Genomic DNA, 19,755 nt, shown 5'->3' with positions numbered 1-19,755 from the left:
CTTCTATCTCGCTGCTCCCTATGCCTGGAATAGACTCCCTCAGTCTCTGGCTGTCTTCAAGTCTAGGCTTAAAGCCCACCTCTTTGCTACTGCTTTCGACTCCTAACCATGACTCTCTTACTCAACACCCTCACTTATCACCCCTACCACTGCAATTTCCCTACCCCTAGCTGTCTGTTCGTCTGTCCAATTTAGATTGTAAGCTCTGTTGAGCAGGGACTGTCTTTTCATGTTAATTTGTACAGCGCTGCGTAAGTCTAGTAGCGCCACTGCTTTTTTTGTGCCGGTACGCAACGGTACGGCGTACCGGCACCTTTTTTCATGTAGCAGTCTTCAGTGGTCAAGGCCACAATCATCAATATGCCTGAAATGGGTTCAGGAGGATTTCGTAATTCTGATTACTTTCTACCAGCACACCTTTTCTTTCGACAGTATTTGATGAGGAACCTAGACAGTGCAACATCACTTTCTAGCAAGCATTGCTGCACCAGCTTCATCAACACTAGTGCCAGATGGAGGTTCAAGCCACCTTGGAAGTCATGAGAATACCTGGAAAGATTGCATTGATGCTGGCAGTTTGAAGGGCATTGGAATTGGTGGTAGCCGTTTTGTTGGCCATATTCAGTGGATTGAGGGAGGAAGCTTCAATAAGACATTAATAGATAACTTCTTCCCCGCCAAACTGTCAAAAGGAACTCTCAGTGAAGCCTTGATTGCTAGCCAGGCATATATTTGGACTACCCCATTCATTTTCAGAGTAAGTGCTACTAGGGTTATGAATATGGATCTGAGGACTGCTCTGATCAGGAGTCAGCAGATCTGTCCTTCCTCAGGAAGGGAGATGGTCTGCATTGAAGGACCCCATCTTCATATATTATTTCAGGCAAATTGGGAGATAATTTTAATTTCAGTTAAAAAGGGACGATGAGTCCAGAGCACATATTGAACAACCTCGACTGTCTTAACCCCCTCTCCTTTAAGAAAGCTGTGATAGTGGTCATTTGTGACATCCTCAAGGAGGCACAAATGTTAACGTGAGAGGCCTTCTCTCTATACCACCTATCAACAAGAAGGCAAACTCCATGTATAGAGTTCAGAAGACTCTTGGATTTGACAACAGCAACTCTAAAGAAGGCCACAATGTCAACCCACTTCTTGGTGTCACCTAGGAGTAGGGGTTCTCAACCCAGTCCTTGGGACACACCTAGCCAGTCCCATTTTCAGGATACCCTCAATGAATATGCATTGACGTCAGAAGAAGGCGGAACACAGCGAAGGGAAGGCTAGAGACGTCGGGAGCGCCGCCTCCTTCCCCAGCTGCGCTGCCGGAACCGCTGCCACGGAGGTAAATTTAAAAAGAAACAAAAAGAAAAGGGATGTTGGGGAGGGCGAGCGAGGTGAGCATGGTGCGGCGGCGCCCCACAGAGGGAAGCGCCCCCCTGCCATGCTTACCTCGCTTACCGGGTTAGCACGGCCCTGGCTAGATGAATCAACATGGCAATTCTTATGTTCTTTTGTCATATATTCTTAACTTCTTTTGTATAATTCTTTCCAGTTTTTGTTGATTTAGAAAGAATAAAAAGTTTTGAACACGTTTGGGGGACAAGTCTATAAATACTTAGCCAGGTAACCTTGGAATCTAGGAAATGTGTGTGTGTGGCTTTTTTTCCCCCTATTAAGATCTGCTGGATTATTTGAAATGACCCACACTGGCTATTATTGGAGAGAGGAGCTTGTGCTTGATGCACTTGGTGTGTCTCAGCATGGTACTTCCTATGTTATTGTCGATATAGTGATTATGCACATGCTTAAAAATGGTAGCCTCTCTCTGTTTTATGTGATAAATTTTCAAAAGCTTAGGCACCTTGTATTTGCATAAAAATAGAGCTAATCCTTCAATCAGTAGAATATGTGCATGCTTTCCTAGCATGCATATTTTATGCCATCTAGAAAAGGGGATTTGGGATTTGAGAGATGGAGATGTGATTAGAAACTGCGCGTGCACATTTCAATTTTCAAAAATATGTTGTCTTGGCATTAATACGCGTACTTTACATCATTGGCTACATCATTGGTTAAATCCAGAGGTCAATATTCCATCCTCATTCTTCTTGATCTTTCCGCTGCTTTTGACACTGTCGATCACAGCATACTTCTCGATACCCTGTCCTCACTTGGATTCCAGGGCTCTGTCCTTTCCTGGTTCTCTTCCTACCTCTCCCTCCGCACCTTTAGTGTTCACTCTGGTGGATCCTCTTCTACTTCTATCCCTCTGCCTGTCGGCGTACCTCAGGGTTCTGTTCTTGGTCCCCTCCTCTTTTCTATCTACACTTCTTCCCTTGGTTCATTAATCTCATCCCATGGCTTTTCCTACCATCTCTATGCTGATGACTCCCAAATCTACCTTTCTACCCCTGATATCTCACCTTGCATCCAAACCAAAGTTTCAGCGTGCTTGTCTGACATTGCTGCCTGGATGTCTCAACGCCACCTGAAATTAAATATGACCAAAACCGAGCTTCTCATTTTCCCCCCCCAAACCCACCTCCCTGCTCCCCCCGTTTTCTATTTCTGTTGATGGCTCTCTCATTCTCCCTGTCTCCTCAGCTCGAAACCTTGGGCTCATCTTTGACTCTTCTCTCTCCTTCTCTGCTCATATCCAGCAGAGCGCCAAGACCTGTCGTTTCTTTCTTTACAACATCCGTAAAATCCGCCCCTTTCTTTCCGAGCACTCTACCAAAACCCTCATCCACACCCTTGTCACCTCTCGTTTAGACTACTGCAATCTGCTTCTTGCTGGCCTCCCACTTAGTCACCTCTCCCCTCTCCAGTCGGTTCAAAACTCTGCTGCCTGTCTCATCTTCCGCCAGGGTCGCTTTACTCATACTACCCCTCTCCTCAAGACCCTTCACTGGCTCCCTATCCGTTTTCGCATCCTGTTCAAACTTCTTCTACTAACCTATAAATGTTTTCACTCTGCTGCTCCCCAGTATCTCTCCACACTCGTCCTTCCCTACACCCCTTCCCGTGCACTCCGCTCCATGGATAAATCCTTCTTCTCCGAGGACAAGCAGGCTGCTTGTTCTCACGACTGGGTTGACGTCCGCGGCAGCCCCCACCAACCGGAAGAAGCTTCGCGGGACGGTCGGCACGCAGGGCACGCCCACCGCGCATGCGCGGCCGTCTTCCCGCCCGTGCGCGACCGCTCCCGCCAGTTACTTTTTTTCCGCGACTGGAGAGAGTTGTGCAATTGCCTCTCTCTCCGTTCAGCCGCCGGATTTTTCGACCGCATTTACGCGGATCGTTGCTTTGACCCGTTCGGTTCCTCTTTCTTTCTTTCTTTCTTCGTATTGTTTAAAAAAAAAAAAAAAAAAAAAAAAAGAGATTTTCGCGCGTGTGGAGCACGCGCTCCCCTTTTCCCTCGCTTCCAGCGGGGACGCCTCGTTGCGGCCTAGTGGCCGCTCGGTCGGCTAGTTTTTTCGTGGTGTGATTTTAGCCACCATTGCCGACTTTGACTTCGCCGACGCGATTTTTCCGTCGATGTCCTCGAAGGTCCCGAGTGGATTTAAAAAGTGTGGTCGCTGCGGCCGGCCGATCTCGCAGACCGACACCCACGCTTGGTGCCTCCAGTGCCTCGGGCCGGAGCACAATCTCAAGTCGTGCGCGCTGTGTCTCGGTCTCCGGAAACGGACTCAGGTTGCGAGGCAAGTTCTGCGGGACCGTCTTTTTGGAACTTGCGCCGGCCCCTCGACGTCGACCTCGACGGCATCGGTATCGAAGGCCGGATCTTCGGTACCGGTATCGATGCCCGAGACATCGGCACCGATGGCAGCGACCCCAGGAGAACAGGTCCCGTCGGCCCGCCGGTCCGCCGGTGAGAGTGGGGTTGAGAGGCCGCGTGGGCTGTCGGCCCCGGTCACTCCCTCAGCTCGTGAGCCACGGGACCGAACCCTGTCGGACCCGGTACCTCGAGACCGAGGGGGATCGACCTCCTCCTCCTCCATGCCCTCCGGCGCCGGTGACGTGCACCGGAAAAAAGATAAGAAGCGCCGTCACCGGGAGCCCTCGGTGCACCCTGAAGGGGAGTCGACGCCGAAGCGTCATCGCAGAGAGGAGAGATCTCCGTCGGTGGTGGAGGTACCGACGCGTCGGGGTTCCGGCACCTCGGTGCCGTCTCCTGGCCCCCAGCAGCTTCTGGCACCGACACCCTTACCGGCCCCACCGCCTTTCCCGGCAGCGGGCCTGGACGAGTGCCTCAGAGCCATCCTTCCGGGGATCCTGGAAGGGCTGATGCGCCAGGCTGTGCCGGCGTCGGGGGTGCTTGCGCCCCCGGCGTCGATGACTGTGGCGCCGGCGAGCTCTAGCCCGGCGCCGGGGCTGTCGACACCGCCGCCGCTTGCGGTGCCGGTCTCGACCGCCACGCAGGTGGAGTCCCCGTCGACGTCGATGGAGGGAGCTCCGTCCCCGCCGGCGCGGGAGTCCACCGCTCGACGACACCGAGACCTCGGTGCCTCGACGTCGAGCCGGGCCCGGTACCGGACTCAGCTACATGAGCTAATGTCCGATACCGAGGATGAGGACTCGTGGGGGGAAGAGGAAGACCCGAGATATTTCTCCTCAGAGGAGTCTACGGGCCTTCCCTCGGACCCCACGCCGTCACCGGAGAGGAAGCTCTCACCTCCTGAGAGTCTCTCCTTTGCCTCCTTTGTGCGGGATATGTCTATAAGCATTCCCTTTCCCGTGGTCTCTGTGGAAGAGCCGAGAGCCGAGATGCTCGAGGTCCTCGACTATCCATCACCACCTAGAGAGTCCTCCACGGTACCGCTGCACAATGTCCTGAAGGAGACGCTGCTTCGGAACTGGGTGCGACCACTAACTAACCCCACCATTCCCAAGAAAGCAGAGTCCCAGTACAGGATCCACTCTGACCCAGAGCTCATGCGGCCCCAGTTGCCCCATGACTCAGCGGTCGTGGATTCTGCTCTCAAGAGGGCACGGAGTTCGAGGGATACCGCCTCGGCGCCCCCGGGGCGGGAGTCTCGCACTCTGGACTCATTTGGGAGGAAGGCCTACCAATCCTCCATGCTCGTGACCCGCATCCAATCCTACCTGCTCTATATGAGCATCCACATGCGGACCAATGTGCAACAGCTGGCGGACCTGGTCGATAAGCTCCCGCCGGAGCAGTCCAGGCCATATCAGGAGGTGGTCAGGCAGCTGAAGGCGTGCAGAAAGTTCCTGTCCAGGGGGATTTTTGACACCTGTGACGTGGCATCTCGTGCTGCGGCCCAAGGTATAGTGATGCGCAGGCTCTCATGGCTGCGTGCCTCTGACCTGGACAACCGCACCCAGCAGAGACTGGCTGACGTCCCTTGCCGGGGGGATAATATTTTTGGCGAGAAGGTCGAGCAGATGGTTGACCAACTGCATCAGCGGGAAACCGCTCTCGACAAGCTCTCCCACCGGGCGCCTTCAGCACCCGCCCCCGCGGGCGGGCATTTTTCCCGGGCTCGGCAGGCTGCACCCTATTCTTTTGCGAAGCGTAGGTACAACCAGCCGGCCCGAAGGCCTCGTCAGGCACAGGGACAGCCCCAGCGCGCTCGTTCCCGTCAACAGCGTGCGCCTAAGCAGCCCCCTGCGCCTCCACAGCAAAAGCCGGGGACGGGCTTTTGACTGGATCCACGGGAACATAGCCGCCCTACAAGTGTCCGTACCGGACGACCTGCCGGTCGGAGGGAGGTTAAAATTCTTTCACCAAAGGTGGCCTCTCATAACCTCCGACCAGTGGGTTCTCCAAATAGTGCGGTGCGGATACGCCCTGAATTTGACCTCCCTGCCTCCAAATTGTCCTCCGGGAGCTCAGTCTTTCAGCTCCCATCACAAGCAGGTACTTGCAGAGGAACTCTCCGCCCTTCTCAGCGCCAATGCGGTCGAGCCCGTACCACCCGGGCAGGAAGGGCAGGGATTCTATTCCAGGTACTTCCTTGTGGAAAAGAAAACAGGGGGGATGCGTCCCATCCTAGACCTGAGAGGCCTGAACAAATTCCTGGTCAAAGAAAAGTTCAGGATGCTTTCCTTGGGCACCCTTCTGCCAATGATTCAGAAAAACGATTGGCTATGTTCCCTGGATTTAAAGGACGCATACACTCACATCCCGATACTGCCAGCTCACAGACAGTATCTCAGATTCCGCCTGGGCGCACGGCACTTTCAGTATTGTGTGCTGCCCTTTGGGCTCGCCTCTGCCCCACGAGTGTTTACAAAGTGCCTCGTGGTGGTAGCGGCCTACCTACGCAAGCTGGGAGTGCACGTGTTCCCATATCTCGACGATTGGCTGGTCAAGAACACCTCGAAGGCAGGAGCCCTCCGGTCCATGCAGTGCACTATTCAACTTCTGGAGCTGCTGGGGTTTGTGATAAATTACCCAAAGTCCCATCTCCAGCCAACTCAGTCTCTGGAATTCATAGGAGCGCTGCTGAATTCCCAGACGGTTCAGGCCTACCTTCCCGAAGCGAGGGCCACCAATCTCTTGGCCCTGGCTTCGCAGACCAGAGCGTCTCAGCAGATCACAGCTCGGCAGATGTTGAGACTTCTGGGTCATATGGCCTCCACAGTTCATGTGACTCCCATGGCTCGTCTTCACATGAGATCTGCTCAATGGACCCTAGCTTCCCAGTGGTTCCAAGCCACCGGGAATCTAGAGGATGTCATCCGCCTCTCCACCAGTTGCCGCACTTCACTGCTCTGGTGGACCATACGGACCAATTTGACCCTGGGACGTCCATTCCAAATTCCGCAGCCCACGAAAGTGCTGACGACGGATGCATCCCGCCTGGGGTGGGGAGCCCATGTCGATGGGCTTCACACCCAGGGTCTGTGGTCCCTCCAGGAAAAGGATCTGCAGATCAACCTCCTGGAGCTCCGAGCGATCTGGAACGCACTGAAGGCTTTCAGAGATCGGCTGTCCTGCCAAATTATCCAAATTCGGACAGACAATCAGGTTGCAATGTATTACGTCAACAAGCAGGGGGGCACCGGATCTCGCCCCCTGTGTCAGGAAGCCGTCGGTATGTGGCGTTGGGCGTGTCGCTTCGGCATGCTTCTCCAAGCCACGTACCTGGCAGGCGTAAACAACAGTCTGGCCGACAGACTGAGCAGAGTCATGCAACCGCACGAGTGGTCGCTCCATTCCAGAGTGGTACGCAAGATCTTCCGAGAGTGGGGCACCCCCTCGGTGGATCTTTTCGCCTCTCAGACCAACCACAAGCTGCCTCTGTTCTGTTCCAGGCTTCAGACACACGGCAGGCTAGCGTCAGATGCCTTTCTCCTTCATTGGGGGACCGGCCTCCTGTATGCTTATCCTCCCATACCTTTGGTGGGGAAGACCTTACTGAAGCTCAAGCAAGACCGCGGCACCATGATTCTGATAGCGCCCTTTTGGCCCCGTCAGATCTGGTTCCCTCTTCTTCTGGAGTTGTCCTCCGAAGAACCGTGGAGATTGGAGTGTTTTCCGACTCTCATTTCGCAGAACGACGGAGCGTTGCTGCACCCCAACCTTCAATCCCTGGCTCTCACGGCCTGGATGTTGAGGGCGTAGACTTCGCTGCGTTGGGTCTGTCTGAGGGTGTCTCCCGGGTCTTGCTTGCCTCTAGGAAGGATTCCACTAAAAAGAGTTACTTTTTCAAGTGGAGGAGGTTTGTCGTTTGGTGTGAGAGCAAGGCCCTAGAACCTCGTTCTTGCCCTGCACAGAACCTGCTTGAATACCTTCTGCACTTATCAGAGTCTGGCCTCAAGACCAGCTCAGTAAGGAATCACCTTAGTGCGATTAGTGCTTACCATTATCGTGTGGAAGGTAAAGCCATCTCTGGAGAGCCTTTAGTCGTTCGATTCATGAGAGGTTTGCTTTTGTCAAAGCCCCCTATCAAGCCTCCTACTGTGTCATGGGATCTCAACGTCGTCCTCACCCAGCTGATGAAACCTCCTTTTGAGCCACTGAATACCTGCCATCTGAAGTACTTGACCTGGAAGGTCATTTTCTTGGTGGCAGTTACTTCAGCTCGTAGGGTCAGTGAGCTTCAAGCCCTGGTAGCTCATGCTCCATATACCAAATTTCATCACAACAGAGTAGTGCTCCGCACCCACCCAAAGTTCCTGCCGAAGGTGGTGTCGGAGTTCCATCTTAACCAGTCAATTGTCTTGCCAACATTCTTCCCCAGGCCGCATACCCGCCCTGCTGAACGTCAGTTGCACACATTGGACTGCAAGAGAGCATTGGCCTTCTACTTGGAGCGGACACAGCCCAACAGACAGTCCGCCCAATTGTTTATTTCTTTCGACCCTAACAGGCTAGGGGTCGCTGTCGGGAAACGCACCATCTCCAATTGGCTAGCAGACTGCATTTCCTTCACTTACGCCCAGGCTGGGCTGACTCTTGAGGGTCATGTCACGGCTCATAGTGTCAGAGCCATGGCAGCGTCGGTGGCCCACTTGAAGTCAGCCACTATTGAAGAGATCTGCAAGGCTGCGACGTGGTCATCTGTCCACACATTCACATCTCATTACTGCCTCCAGCAGGATACCCGACGCGACAGTCGGTTCGGGCAGTCGGTGCTGCAGAATCTGTTTGGGGTGTAAATCCAACTCCACCCTCCAGGACCCGAATTTATTCTGGTCAGGCTGCACTCTCAGTTAGTTGTTCTTCGTAGGTCAATTTCTGTTGTTCCCTCGCCGTTGCGAGGTTCAATTGACCTGGGTTCTTGTTTTGAGTGAGCCTGAGAGCTAGGGATACCCCAGTCGTGAGAACAAGCAGCCTGCTTGTCCTCGGAGAAAGGGTATGATACATACCTGTAGCAGTTGTTCTCCGAGGACAGCAGGCTGATTGTTCTCACCTACCCTCCCTCCTCCCCTTTGGAGTTGTGTGTTTCATCTTTTGCTAGTCATTCAACTGGTGGGAGCGGTCGCGCACGGGCGGGAAGACGGCCGCGCATGCGCGGTGGGCGTGCCCTGCGTGCCGACCGTCCCGCGAAGCTTCTTCCGGTTGGTGGGGGCTGCCGCGGACGTCAACCCAGTCGTGAGAACAATCAGCCTGCTGTCCTCGGAGAACAACTGCTACAGGTATGTATCATACCCTTTATCTGTTCCCTTCTCCACTACTGCCAGCTCCAGACTTCGCGCCTTCTGTCTCGCTGCACCCTACGCCTGGAATAAACTTCCTGAGCCCCTACGTCTTTCCCCATCCTTGGCCACCTTTAAATCTAGACTGAAAGCTCACCTCTTTAACATTGCTTTTGATTCGTAACCACTCGCCTCCACCTACCCTCCTCTCTTCCTTCCCGTTCACATTAATTGATTTGATTTGCTTACTTTATTTATTTTTTGTCTATTAGATTGTAAGCTCTTTGAGCAGGGACTGTCTTTCTTCTATGTTTGTGCAGCGCTGCGTATGCCTTGTAGCGCTATAGAAATGCTAAATAGTAGTAGTAATAGTAGTAGTAATTGTTTAATACTGTGTAAGTATATATATATTTCAAACCACACAAGGTTACTGATTTTTGAGGTGAATTTATATAGGTGCTCCCTGTTTGAAAAACGTTTAGGTTTGTATGGGCTGAAAAGTACATGCAATTAGTACCAGCTATGCATACTAATGATATGTTTCCCTGTATAACTTGTTTAAGTGATTGGTTATCAGATAGTCCAGTATTTATTTGGCTATAACAAATACAGTTTGTAAAAGAGGGATGTAATTGGCTGCTTTCAGACCTGTTTCTTCCACACTGATATATAGAGATTCAATCTCCTGGTTTGAATTTTGTCTAGTCTGCATAGTATTTATTGTGCATAGGGGTTTTTTAAATAGGAAATGTTCAATTGATACATACTTTTTTGACCTCATAGTTTCTTTGAGGGCAAAAAGGATACTAAGACCTCTCAAAATGAATGACATTACTGATGGAGCCTTGCACAGGAACACTACTCCAGCCTAGGTTTCTAGAGCTTTTGAGTAGGTTTATCGTGTATGCATATCGCTTCCTGCCTGCTATTATCATGTGGAACTGCTTCAGACTCTGGTTTTCCACAGAGCCAGTCAGACATGTTATCCCATGTTTTGTCAGATTTTTCACATACCAAGCACTTTTTAAAAAAATTCTTTGTAAGTTTTGTCATTGAGTTCTGTCACTGTCATGTGGTACTTTTTTCTGTCAAAGTCCCAGTTAGGTTTTTGATCATTTTACATTTATTTTTTCATGTTCTACTCTGCAGACCTCTCTTGGGCCTTAAATAACTTTCCATCATCGAGTTGTTTGATTTCACTATGGCTATTTTTCCATATGACATGTCCTCAAAGAAGGCACCTAGTGGCTTCAAAAAGTGCATCTGGTGCAACAGAACCATATCTGTATTGAATACTCATACTTGGTTCTTGCAGTGTATGGGGCCTGACCACAATACTTCTCATTGTAAATTATGTTCATAGATGTCTAGGAGAGGGATTCATAGTTGTGAAAAACAGCACAAATGGATTTTTGGCACAGAGAAGTCTGGGATACCCAATATAAGAGACAAAACACAGCACAAATGGATTTTTCTCACAGAGACATCTGGGATACCCAATGTAAGAGGCAAACAGCTGCCAAAATGCTAGAAAGGCTGTATTTTTCATTAGTACATAAAATATTCAGAAGTTAGACACAGTTACAGTAGACCAGTGTTCAGCATTTCTTGTCATACTAATATCTTTTCAGCCCAATGTGTTTTAGCATTCTGCCTGCATCAGGTGCTTACTTTGATAAATGTACAAAACCAATGGTCACCAAAAACTGCAAGTAACTAGAGAAGGCACAGGTAACAAAGAGAAAAGAAAGAGAATACAATAAACAAACAAAAAAAATACTTAAAAAAAACAAAGATGAAATAATAAAATATATCTAAATATACTACTACTACTACTTAACATTTCTAAAGCGCTACTAGGGTTACGCAGCGCTGTACAATTTAACATGGAAGAACAGTCCTTGCTCGAAGAGCTTACAATCTAAAAGACAAATGTACAGTTGATCTGAAAGGTCAGACAGATTGGGGCAACCTATATGTTCGAAAGGTTAGGTTCCGAATGCAGCATTGAAGAGGTGAGCTTTAAGCAAGGATTTGAAGATGGGTAGGGAGGAGGGGGCTTGGCGTAGGGATTCAGGAAGATTGTTCCAAGCATAGGGTGAGGCAAGGCAAAATGAGTGGAGCCTGGAGTTGGCAATGGTGGAGAAGGGTACTGAGAGGAGGGATTTGTCGTGTGAGCGGAGGTTGCGGGCAGGAACGTAGGGGGAGATGAGGGTAGAGAGGTATTGAGGAGCAGCAGACCGGGTGCCCTTGTAAGTAAGGAGGAGAAGCTTGAATTGGATGCGGTATCTTATCGGAAGCCAGTGAAGTGACTTGAGGAGAGGGGTGATATGAGTATATCGGTTCTGGCGGAATATAAGACGTGTGGCAGAGTTCTGAATGGATTGAAGGGGGGATAGATGGCTGAGTGGGAGGCCAGTGAGGAGCAAGTTGCAGTAGTCGAGGCGAGAGGTAATGAGAGCGTGGACGAGAGTTCGGGTGGTGTGCTCAGTGAGGAAAGGGCGAATTTTGTTGATGTTGAAAAGGAAGAAGCGACAGGTTTTGGCAGTCTGCTGGATATGCGCAGAGGAGAGGGAGGAGTCGAAGATGACCCCGAGGTTGCGGGCAGATGAGACGGGGAGGATGAGGGTGCCATCAACTGAGATAGAGAGTGGGGGAAGAGGAGAAGTGGGCTTAGGTGGAAAGACGAGGAGCTCAGTCTTGGACATGTTCAGCTTCAGGTGGCGGTTGGACATCCAGGCAGCAATGTCGGATAGGCAGGCCGATACCTTGGCCTGGGTCTCTGAGGTGATGTCTGGTGTGGAGAGATAGAGCTGGGTGTCATCAGCGTAGAGATGATACTGGAAGCCATGAGATGAGATCAGTGAGCCTAGGGAAGAGGTGTAGATAGAGAAGAGAAAGGGGTCCATGGACAGATCCCTGGGGAACACTAACAGATAGCGGGATGGGAGTGGAGGAAAAATCCATGAGAGTGCACCCTGAATGTGCGGTGGGAGAGATAGGAGGAGAACCAGGAGAGGACAGAGCCCTGGAACCCAAATGAGGCCAGAGTGGTGAGAAGTAGATCGTGATTGACAGTGTCAGAAGCGGCAGAGAGATCGAGGAGGATGAGGATGGAGTAGTGGCCTCTAGATTTGGCCAGGAGCAGGTCATTGCAGACGTTAGAGAGTGCTGTTTCTGTCAAGTGGAGAGGGCGGAAGCCGGATTGGAGTGGGTCGAGGATGGGCATGAGAGGAGAGAAAATCAAGACAGCGGCTATGAATGGCGCGGCGCGTTCAAGTATTTTGGAGAGGAAGGGTAGGAGAGAGATGGGGCGATAGTTGGAGGGGCAGGTAGGGTCAAGTGATGTTTTTTTGAGGAGAGGTGTGACTAGGGCATGCTTGAAGGTATCAGGGACAGTTGCAGTGGAGAGAGCGAGGTTAAGGATGCGACAGATGGAGGGGTTGACACTATGGGCGATGGTGTTAAGTAGGTTGGTGGGGATGGGATCAGAGGAACAGGTGGTGCATTTCGAGGAGGAAAGAAGGCGGGAGGTTTCATCCTCGGTGATCTCTGGAAAGGAGGAGAAGGAGGCCTGGGTTGGTTGGTTGAGGGAGAGGGTTAATGGGTTTAAGAGGGGGGGTGGGGGGTGATGGCTTGGTAGTGAACTCAAGGTTGATCTTTTGCACTTTGTCGTGGAAGTAATCAGCCAGTGATTGAGGAGAGAGTGAGGGGGGAGTGGGAGCAGGGGGCACCTTGAGAAGAGAGTTAAGGGTGGCGAAGAGACGACGGGGGTTGGAGCTGAGAGAATTGGTCAATTGGGTGTAATAGTCCTGTTTTGCAAGGAATAGGGAGGAGTGGAAGGAGGATAGCATGAATTTATAGTGAAGGAAGTCTGGATGAGTACGAGATTTCCTCCAAAGGCGTTCAGCAGATCGTGCGCAGCAGCGAAGGTAGCGGATGCAAGGGGTCAGCCAAGGCTGGGGATTAGTACGCTTTGTGGGACGGGTGGTGGAAGGTGCGAGGGTGTCAAGAGCAGAGGAGAGAGCGGCATTGTAAGCGGAGACCGCTTTGTTGACAGTCTCGGAGGACATGATGGATGGAAGGAGATTAGAGATACTAGCGGATAAGGTGAGGGGGTCAATGGCCTGGAGATTCCTGGATGTTGTGGTTAAGGTTGGGCGGGGCGGAGGGGGGGTGGAGAAGTGTGAATGTGATCAGGTGGTGGTCAGAGAGAGGAAGAGCTGAAGCTTGGAAATTGGAGGGTGAGCCGGATGAGGAGAGGACGAGGTCAAGACAATGGCCGTCACGGTGAGTAGGGGTGGTAGAGCACAGCTTTGTGTCATCAGCAAATTTAATTACCTCGCTAGTTATTCCCATCTCTAGATCATTTATAAATATGTTAAAAAGCAGTGGTCCTAGTACAGACCCCTGCGGAAACCCACTATCTAACTTCCATTGAGAATACTGACCATTTAACTCTCTGTTTTCTATCTTTTAATTAGTTTTTAATTCACAATAGGACATTACCTCCTGTCCTATGACTCTCTAAATTCTTCAAGAGTCTTTCATGAGGTACTTTGTCAGATGACTTTTGAAAATCCAGATACACAATAATAACTGTCTCACCTTTATCCAAAGAAATGTAGTAGATTGGTGAGGCAAGATTTCACTTCACTAAATCCAGGTTGGCTTTGTCTCATTAATCCATGCTTATGTATATAAATAGTTCTGTGTACTTATGCAAAGTTCCTTCCTAAGGAATGAGTACTTTCTTAATCTGTTGGCCTACCAAATGTTTTCCTACATCTTATACCAACAAAAGGTAAAAGTTCCTACACATATTAGATTGCAAGAGAGTCTTGACCTTTTCTCTGGAGTGGATTAAAGACTATTGGAAATCCATGCTAGTTTTTTGTTGTTGTTGTTTCTTTTGACCCAGACGAGATGGGGGCTGCTGTTGCCAAATGCACACTCTGTAATTGTCTAGCAGACTGCATTTTCTGCACTTATGCTCAAGCAAGTCTGACTCTTTTTGAGCTGTGGCATGATCCTCAAATGTCAGAACTATGTCAAAACTCCTTACACAATAGTAGGTTTCACCAGAAAGTGTTTTGGAGTCTGGGGATTAGCATCCAACTCCACCCCTAGGCCCATTTCTTTGAGTTCAAGGCTGTCTTTAAAAAAAAAAAAAGTAAGGAAAATGGCTTATTAACAGAAAAAACCCCCCCAAAAAACTATTTGCTGTCCGCCTGCAACATGTATTTCTTTTTCCTTTTTGTTTGTTGAAGGCATCCGATAGCTAGGGAGTCCATGTTTTAAGGATTTTGCATTCTGCTTGCCCTTGGAGAAGGCCAAGTCACTTACCTGTAGCATGTATTCTTCATTGACAGCAAGATACAAGATCTCACATACTATCCCACCTCTCCAAGGGGTTGTATTCTATGCTGAGCTAAACTATGAAGTAAACTGAAGTGGACCCTGCACAGTAGTGGCAAGTGGTTAATGATATATATGATGAGCCTGCTCAAAAGTTCTAGAAACCTAGGCTGGAGTAATGTTTCTATAAAAGGCTCCATCAGTAATGACACTCATGTTGTGAGGACTTGTATTCTGCCATTCATAGAGGACTCTTGCTACAGGTAAGTAGGTTGGTTTTCCTCCCGCTCCTTTTGGATTTCCTGTTCAATCGGTACAGTGTTGGGGCTGGCTGGACATTATCACTACTCAGAGAATTTGTCCCCATATTCTGCATTCTCTCCCAAATTAGTCCAGCCATTACAGTAACAGTCCTTGGACGGGTCGCATGGAGCAGGGCTTTTTCCAGAACCCTACAATTTGAAGCCCTAAATCTAGCCACTAGGTGCCATCGTTACAGGGTGATTGACTCCCCCTCCTCCTCTTCCCCCAGGGTCTGTAAGCTCTGCTCACTGTAGCATACTGCTGGAGAGAGGGTGACTTGACCAAGGATTTGAGTATAGGTTCTTTGTATGGCAGTGTACAGCACTGCAGTTGAGCCACTAGGCCAGCAGCAATACAGTTTGTTTTTTTTAAACATGCAAATTATCAGACTCTCTTTTTGTTTTAGTTCTCCTTACAGACAGACATGACTAGAAGGCAACTGGAGTATGAAGCCCGGCAAATTCGAGCAGCCATGGAAGAACAGCTAGGAACCTGCCAAGATATGGAGAAAAGAGCTCAGGTAATTAAGTAGGCAGGAGGAAGGCTCACATCTTGCAAATTGGAATTGCATTTCGTGTTTGTTTGCTGGCGGAGAAGCTGAGTAAAGGGAAGAGAAATAATTGGTAAAGATCTGCCCAATATCTTTTTGATTTGTTGTAAGCTTGCCATAGGTGTCTCTCAGTGTCATCACTGCCCGTGATCCTCCCCAATTTCTTATCACTTTTGCTAACGGGCGACCTGATTTGTTACCAAAACGGTGTAATTTATATTTATAAAAAATTGCAGATCTAGCCTTGGTCTCGTGTATCAAGGAATTCAGTGTTATTTGTATTGTTCTCCATGCTTCTAGGGAATTTGGTGAGGGGTGGCTCAGATATGCCTTCTTTGCTTTCCTGAGTTGTTTTTCTAATTGTAGTATGCTGGCCGCCCGGCGCTTTTTCCTCGCACTGCAGTATGCCATGATATCTCCTCTCAAGACCGCTTTAGAGGTGGGCCAGTACAGTATGGGGTCTACCTGAGCGTGTTCTCCATTATTTTGCGCATACTCCTCCCATCGTTTTTCTAAATATTTTTGGAAGTGGGGGTCTGTGTATAAATATGCTGGGTACCTCCATCCTGCCCCCCATGCCGTGTCCACTGGTGTTTCCACGTCCACCCAAACCGGGGCATGGTCGGAGATCTCCTCTGGGCCAATGGAGGCCTCTCGCACTAGCGGGAACATAGATCGTTCCATGAATATATAATCTAGTCTTGCCAGTGTGCCATGGGCTCGCGATCTATGCGTGTAATCCCTCTCTCCGGGGTGTAATGTTCTCCAAACATCCGCCAGGTTTAACATCTTCATAAACCTTTGGAGCTCCCCCGCCCTCTGCCCCGAGTAATGTGGAGAGGCGGGATTAGATGAGTCCTCCCTTGGGTCCCGGACCAAATTAAAATCCCCCCACTACCATCATTTTATTGTTCTTACATTGCAGGCATCTACTCCCAAGGGATCCTAAAAATTTTGGGTCATAATCATTAGGGCCATAGACCACCACCAGGGAAAACTCAATCCCATTTAACCACACCTGAAGTATGAGAGAGCGGCCCCGTTCCCCCGGCTCCACCTTGAGCACTTTATATGCTAAGCCTTTTCGGAATAGTACTGCCACTCCACCTCTACGCCCTTTGGAGGCCACCGCGTAGCATTCTCCAACCCATGTCCTTTTTAGTTTCGCGTACTCTAAATCATTTAAGCGCGTTTCTTGTAGACATGCTGTTTGCCTTGTGTCTTTTTAAAGATTTTAATATTTTATTTCTTTTCATGGGGGACGTTATACCCCCCACATTCCAGGTTATTACCCGCACTGGCATGATTTTATTTTAAAGGTGTTTATCCTGTCTCCCCCTTTTATGCTTATATCCTTGTCTGGGAATGCATTACTAGAACGTGTCTGTTGTGAGCTGTTTTTAACTCTCTTAATTATTTTCTGTTGTCTGGTCTAAGATGTAATTTTATAACCTGTTATCTGCAGAGAGGCCCTTCCTTGAACCCACCCCCCTCCTCCCTCCAATTCCCATTTCCCTGGTTTCTGCCCTATCCCATCCACCTAGACTAGCTTGGTGTGAAGAGAATGACCCCGGATTCAGCCAGAAACCCCCGTCCCCACAGTTATTCAACTTCGTGCTTTGTTCTAACTTTGTTTTTTAACATAATTTAACTCCTGTCCCACAGACCACATCACTACTGTGCACTTAGCTGCAAGTTAGTCGGCCTCTATTACCTTATTGTCTGACAGTTGCTTCTGGGTGTCCTGCACCGTCGCAAATGTGTGCCACTTGTCTTGGAAATAGACTTTTAGCTGGGCAGGGTACTGCAAGGCAAATCTTACTTTCTTACTCACTAGTTGTGAACACAGATGGTAATAGAGTTTTCGCTTTTCTTGAACTAGAAATGAAAAGTCCTGGAATATCAAAATGTTTTTTCCATTGTATTTGAGTGTGTCTCTTTTAATTTTGAAGCCCTGCAATATCTCCACCTTATATTTATAATTTAAGATCTTTGCAACAATCACTCATGGTCTATTGCAGTCTGCTGTTTTCCGACCTACGCGGTGCGCCTGCTCAATCACAAAGGGGCCCATGGTGTCTGTTATCGCTAGCTCCTTTGACAACCAAGTTTCAAGCCATGTGTCCAAGTTCCTTAACCGGGAGGGCCTCGTCTAAGCCCACAATTCTAATGTTGTTTCTGCGTGCTCTATTTTCGTATTCATCAAGCAAATTCTTTTGATCTTTCAATTGCTGCTGGAGGCTGGCTATATCAGGGCCATATCCTCTGGTCTCGTCTTCTGCTGCCGACATTCTAGTCTCCAAGTCTCCCACTCGTATCCCGAGACCGTCCATCGTTGTTTGGTAAGCTTCGAATTTAGTATTCAGTTCATTCCACTTTGGCGTCCAGGCTTTCTCAATCGCTAGCGTTAGTTGTGCTAGTTGCGCTTCAGTGAAGGCAGTTCCCGCCTGGGCTGGCTCCTCCGCCATCTTGGCATCTCCACTGCACGCTTTCATTTTTTCTTTTTTCGCGTTTTTCTGCGCCATTCCCGCTGGTGGACTTTTTAGGAACTTGTCCATATACTGGGGTAGGTCTGTGGGAGCCCGGTTCTCCTTCGTTTATCGCTGTTTGTGGGGTCGGAGGTCTCGGAGCTTCGGTAGCGCTGCTCCTTAGCTCATGACGTCACCGGAAGTCCCATATCTAGATCATTTATAAATATCTTAAAACATAGTAACATAGTAAATGATGGCAGAAAAAGACCTGCATGGTCCATCCAGTCTGCCCAACAAGATAAACTCATATGTGCTACTTTTTGTGTATACCTTACCTTGATTTGTACCTATCCTTTTCAGGGCACAGACCGTGTAAGTCTGCCCAGCACTATCCCCGCCTCCCAACCACCAGCCCCACCTCCCACCACTGGCTCTGGCACAGACCGTATAAGTCTGCCCAGCACTATCCCCGCCTCCTGCCACCGGCTCTACCACTATGGAACTTTGGAAGGCTAAGTGCTTTGAAAATATGCCTCAAAGTCTCTTTCCTCCAAGTCATACTCTTCCTGCAGCTCCTCGAACGTTTTTATTTCTCCATTACTCCACATCTGTCCCAGTGTATTGAACCCTTTCTTGGCCCATAGCAAGTATGTTTTCTCTTCTGCCCCAAGGGGAAAGCCCGGTGCCCCTCGTATGGCCATCTGCAAAAAGTATTTTCTATCTGGGAATGCCCTCCTCCTTATTTGAAGCTAGGTGTTCAATATGTGTTTAAGGCCCACCAGAATGCTCTCTGCTACTGCTAAGATATCTCTTCCCGAGCTCCACAGTATGTTGCTCAAGTACCGAGTACCCATCCAGGCTCTTTCCCAATGCAACCATTTCTTGGTGATTGTTGGGTCCCACTCCGCTAAGATCCTAAGTTGTGCCGCCTGGTAATATAAATAAAAATTTGGGACTCCCATGCCACCCTTAGCTGGAGTTTGAAACATCATACTCCTATGTACTCTAGGTGGTCTCTTCTATATGTGAACATTTTTTTGTTTAATTGTTGAAAGAAAGCTCGGGGGATCGGCAGTGGGAGAGCCATAAATAAGTACAGCAATTTTGGTAGGAGCATCATCTTTATGGCATGAATTCTGCCCAGCCACGTTATAGTAAGGCCTTCCTATCTGTCCAATTCACCAAACAGCTCTTTTATCTACTCTCTGTTTTCTATCCTTTAACCAGTTTTTAATTCACAATAGAACACTACCTCCTGTCCCTTGACTTTCCAATTTCCTCTGGAGTATTTCACGAGGAACTATGTCAAATGCCTTTTGAAAATCCAGTTACACAATATCAACCGGCTCACCTTTATCCACATGTTGTTCACTGCTTCAAAGAAATGTAGTAGTAGTCCAAGAATGTTGTTAAAAATCACAATGCTAAAGTGTAATGCTTGTAATTTTAGATGCCAGCAGTTTATTTTTTATTTTATTTCAATGTCTTCTATACCACCTGCAAGCCTGAATTTATCAAAGTAGTATACATTCAGGTACAGCAGGTATTCTTCTGTCAATGGAGGACTCACAATCTGAGTTTGTACCTGAGGTAATGAAAAGTTAAGTGATTTGCCTAAGATCCCAAAGAGCTGCAGTGGCTTCCTTTGGTTCTCAGCCCACTGCACTAATTTTAGATGCCAGCAGTTGAACAAGGAGTTTGTTTCAGTTGCTGCTTCAAGAATCGACATCCAACACTTTGATAATGGCGTCTGCTCAACTTACTCTTTTATGCAATGCAGCTTATGATGGAAACAGCATTGCAGGGTACCAAACAGAAGCCTTGTTTCTCTTGCTGCTTCAGGAATTGGCATCTAGCATTTTTGATAATGGCATTTGTCCAACTTGCTCTGTAATGCAATGCAGTGCAGAACTCCTCCTGGAAAACGTAGTCTCCTTGTCGAACCACTAGCATCTAAAA

The 19,755-nt window shown here is 49.0% G+C and overlaps 1 protein-coding gene across 3 annotated transcripts in view; it reads left to right on the top strand.

The window, feature by feature from the left end:
- LOC115463193 (adenomatous polyposis coli protein-like) overlaps nucleotides 1–19,755 on the top strand; it is a 343,184-nt gene that overhangs the window by 175,247 nt on the left and 148,182 nt on the right. For all 3 annotated transcript variants that reach the window (XM_030193482.1, XM_030193484.1, XM_030193483.1), the window contains one exon: nucleotides 15,182–15,295. In XM_030193482.1, the coding sequence (XP_030049342.1) occupies nucleotides 15,182–15,295 (114 nt within the window). The remainder of the gene's footprint in view (nucleotides 1–15,181; nucleotides 15,296–19,755) is intronic.

This window comes from Microcaecilia unicolor, chromosome 2, assembly GCF_901765095.1.
Source record: "Microcaecilia unicolor chromosome 2, aMicUni1.1, whole genome shotgun sequence".
Taxonomy (NCBI): domain Eukaryota; kingdom Metazoa; phylum Chordata; class Amphibia; order Gymnophiona; family Siphonopidae; genus Microcaecilia; species Microcaecilia unicolor.
Note: the sequence above shows the minus strand (reverse complement) of the source record. Positions and strands in the feature narration are given on the sequence as shown.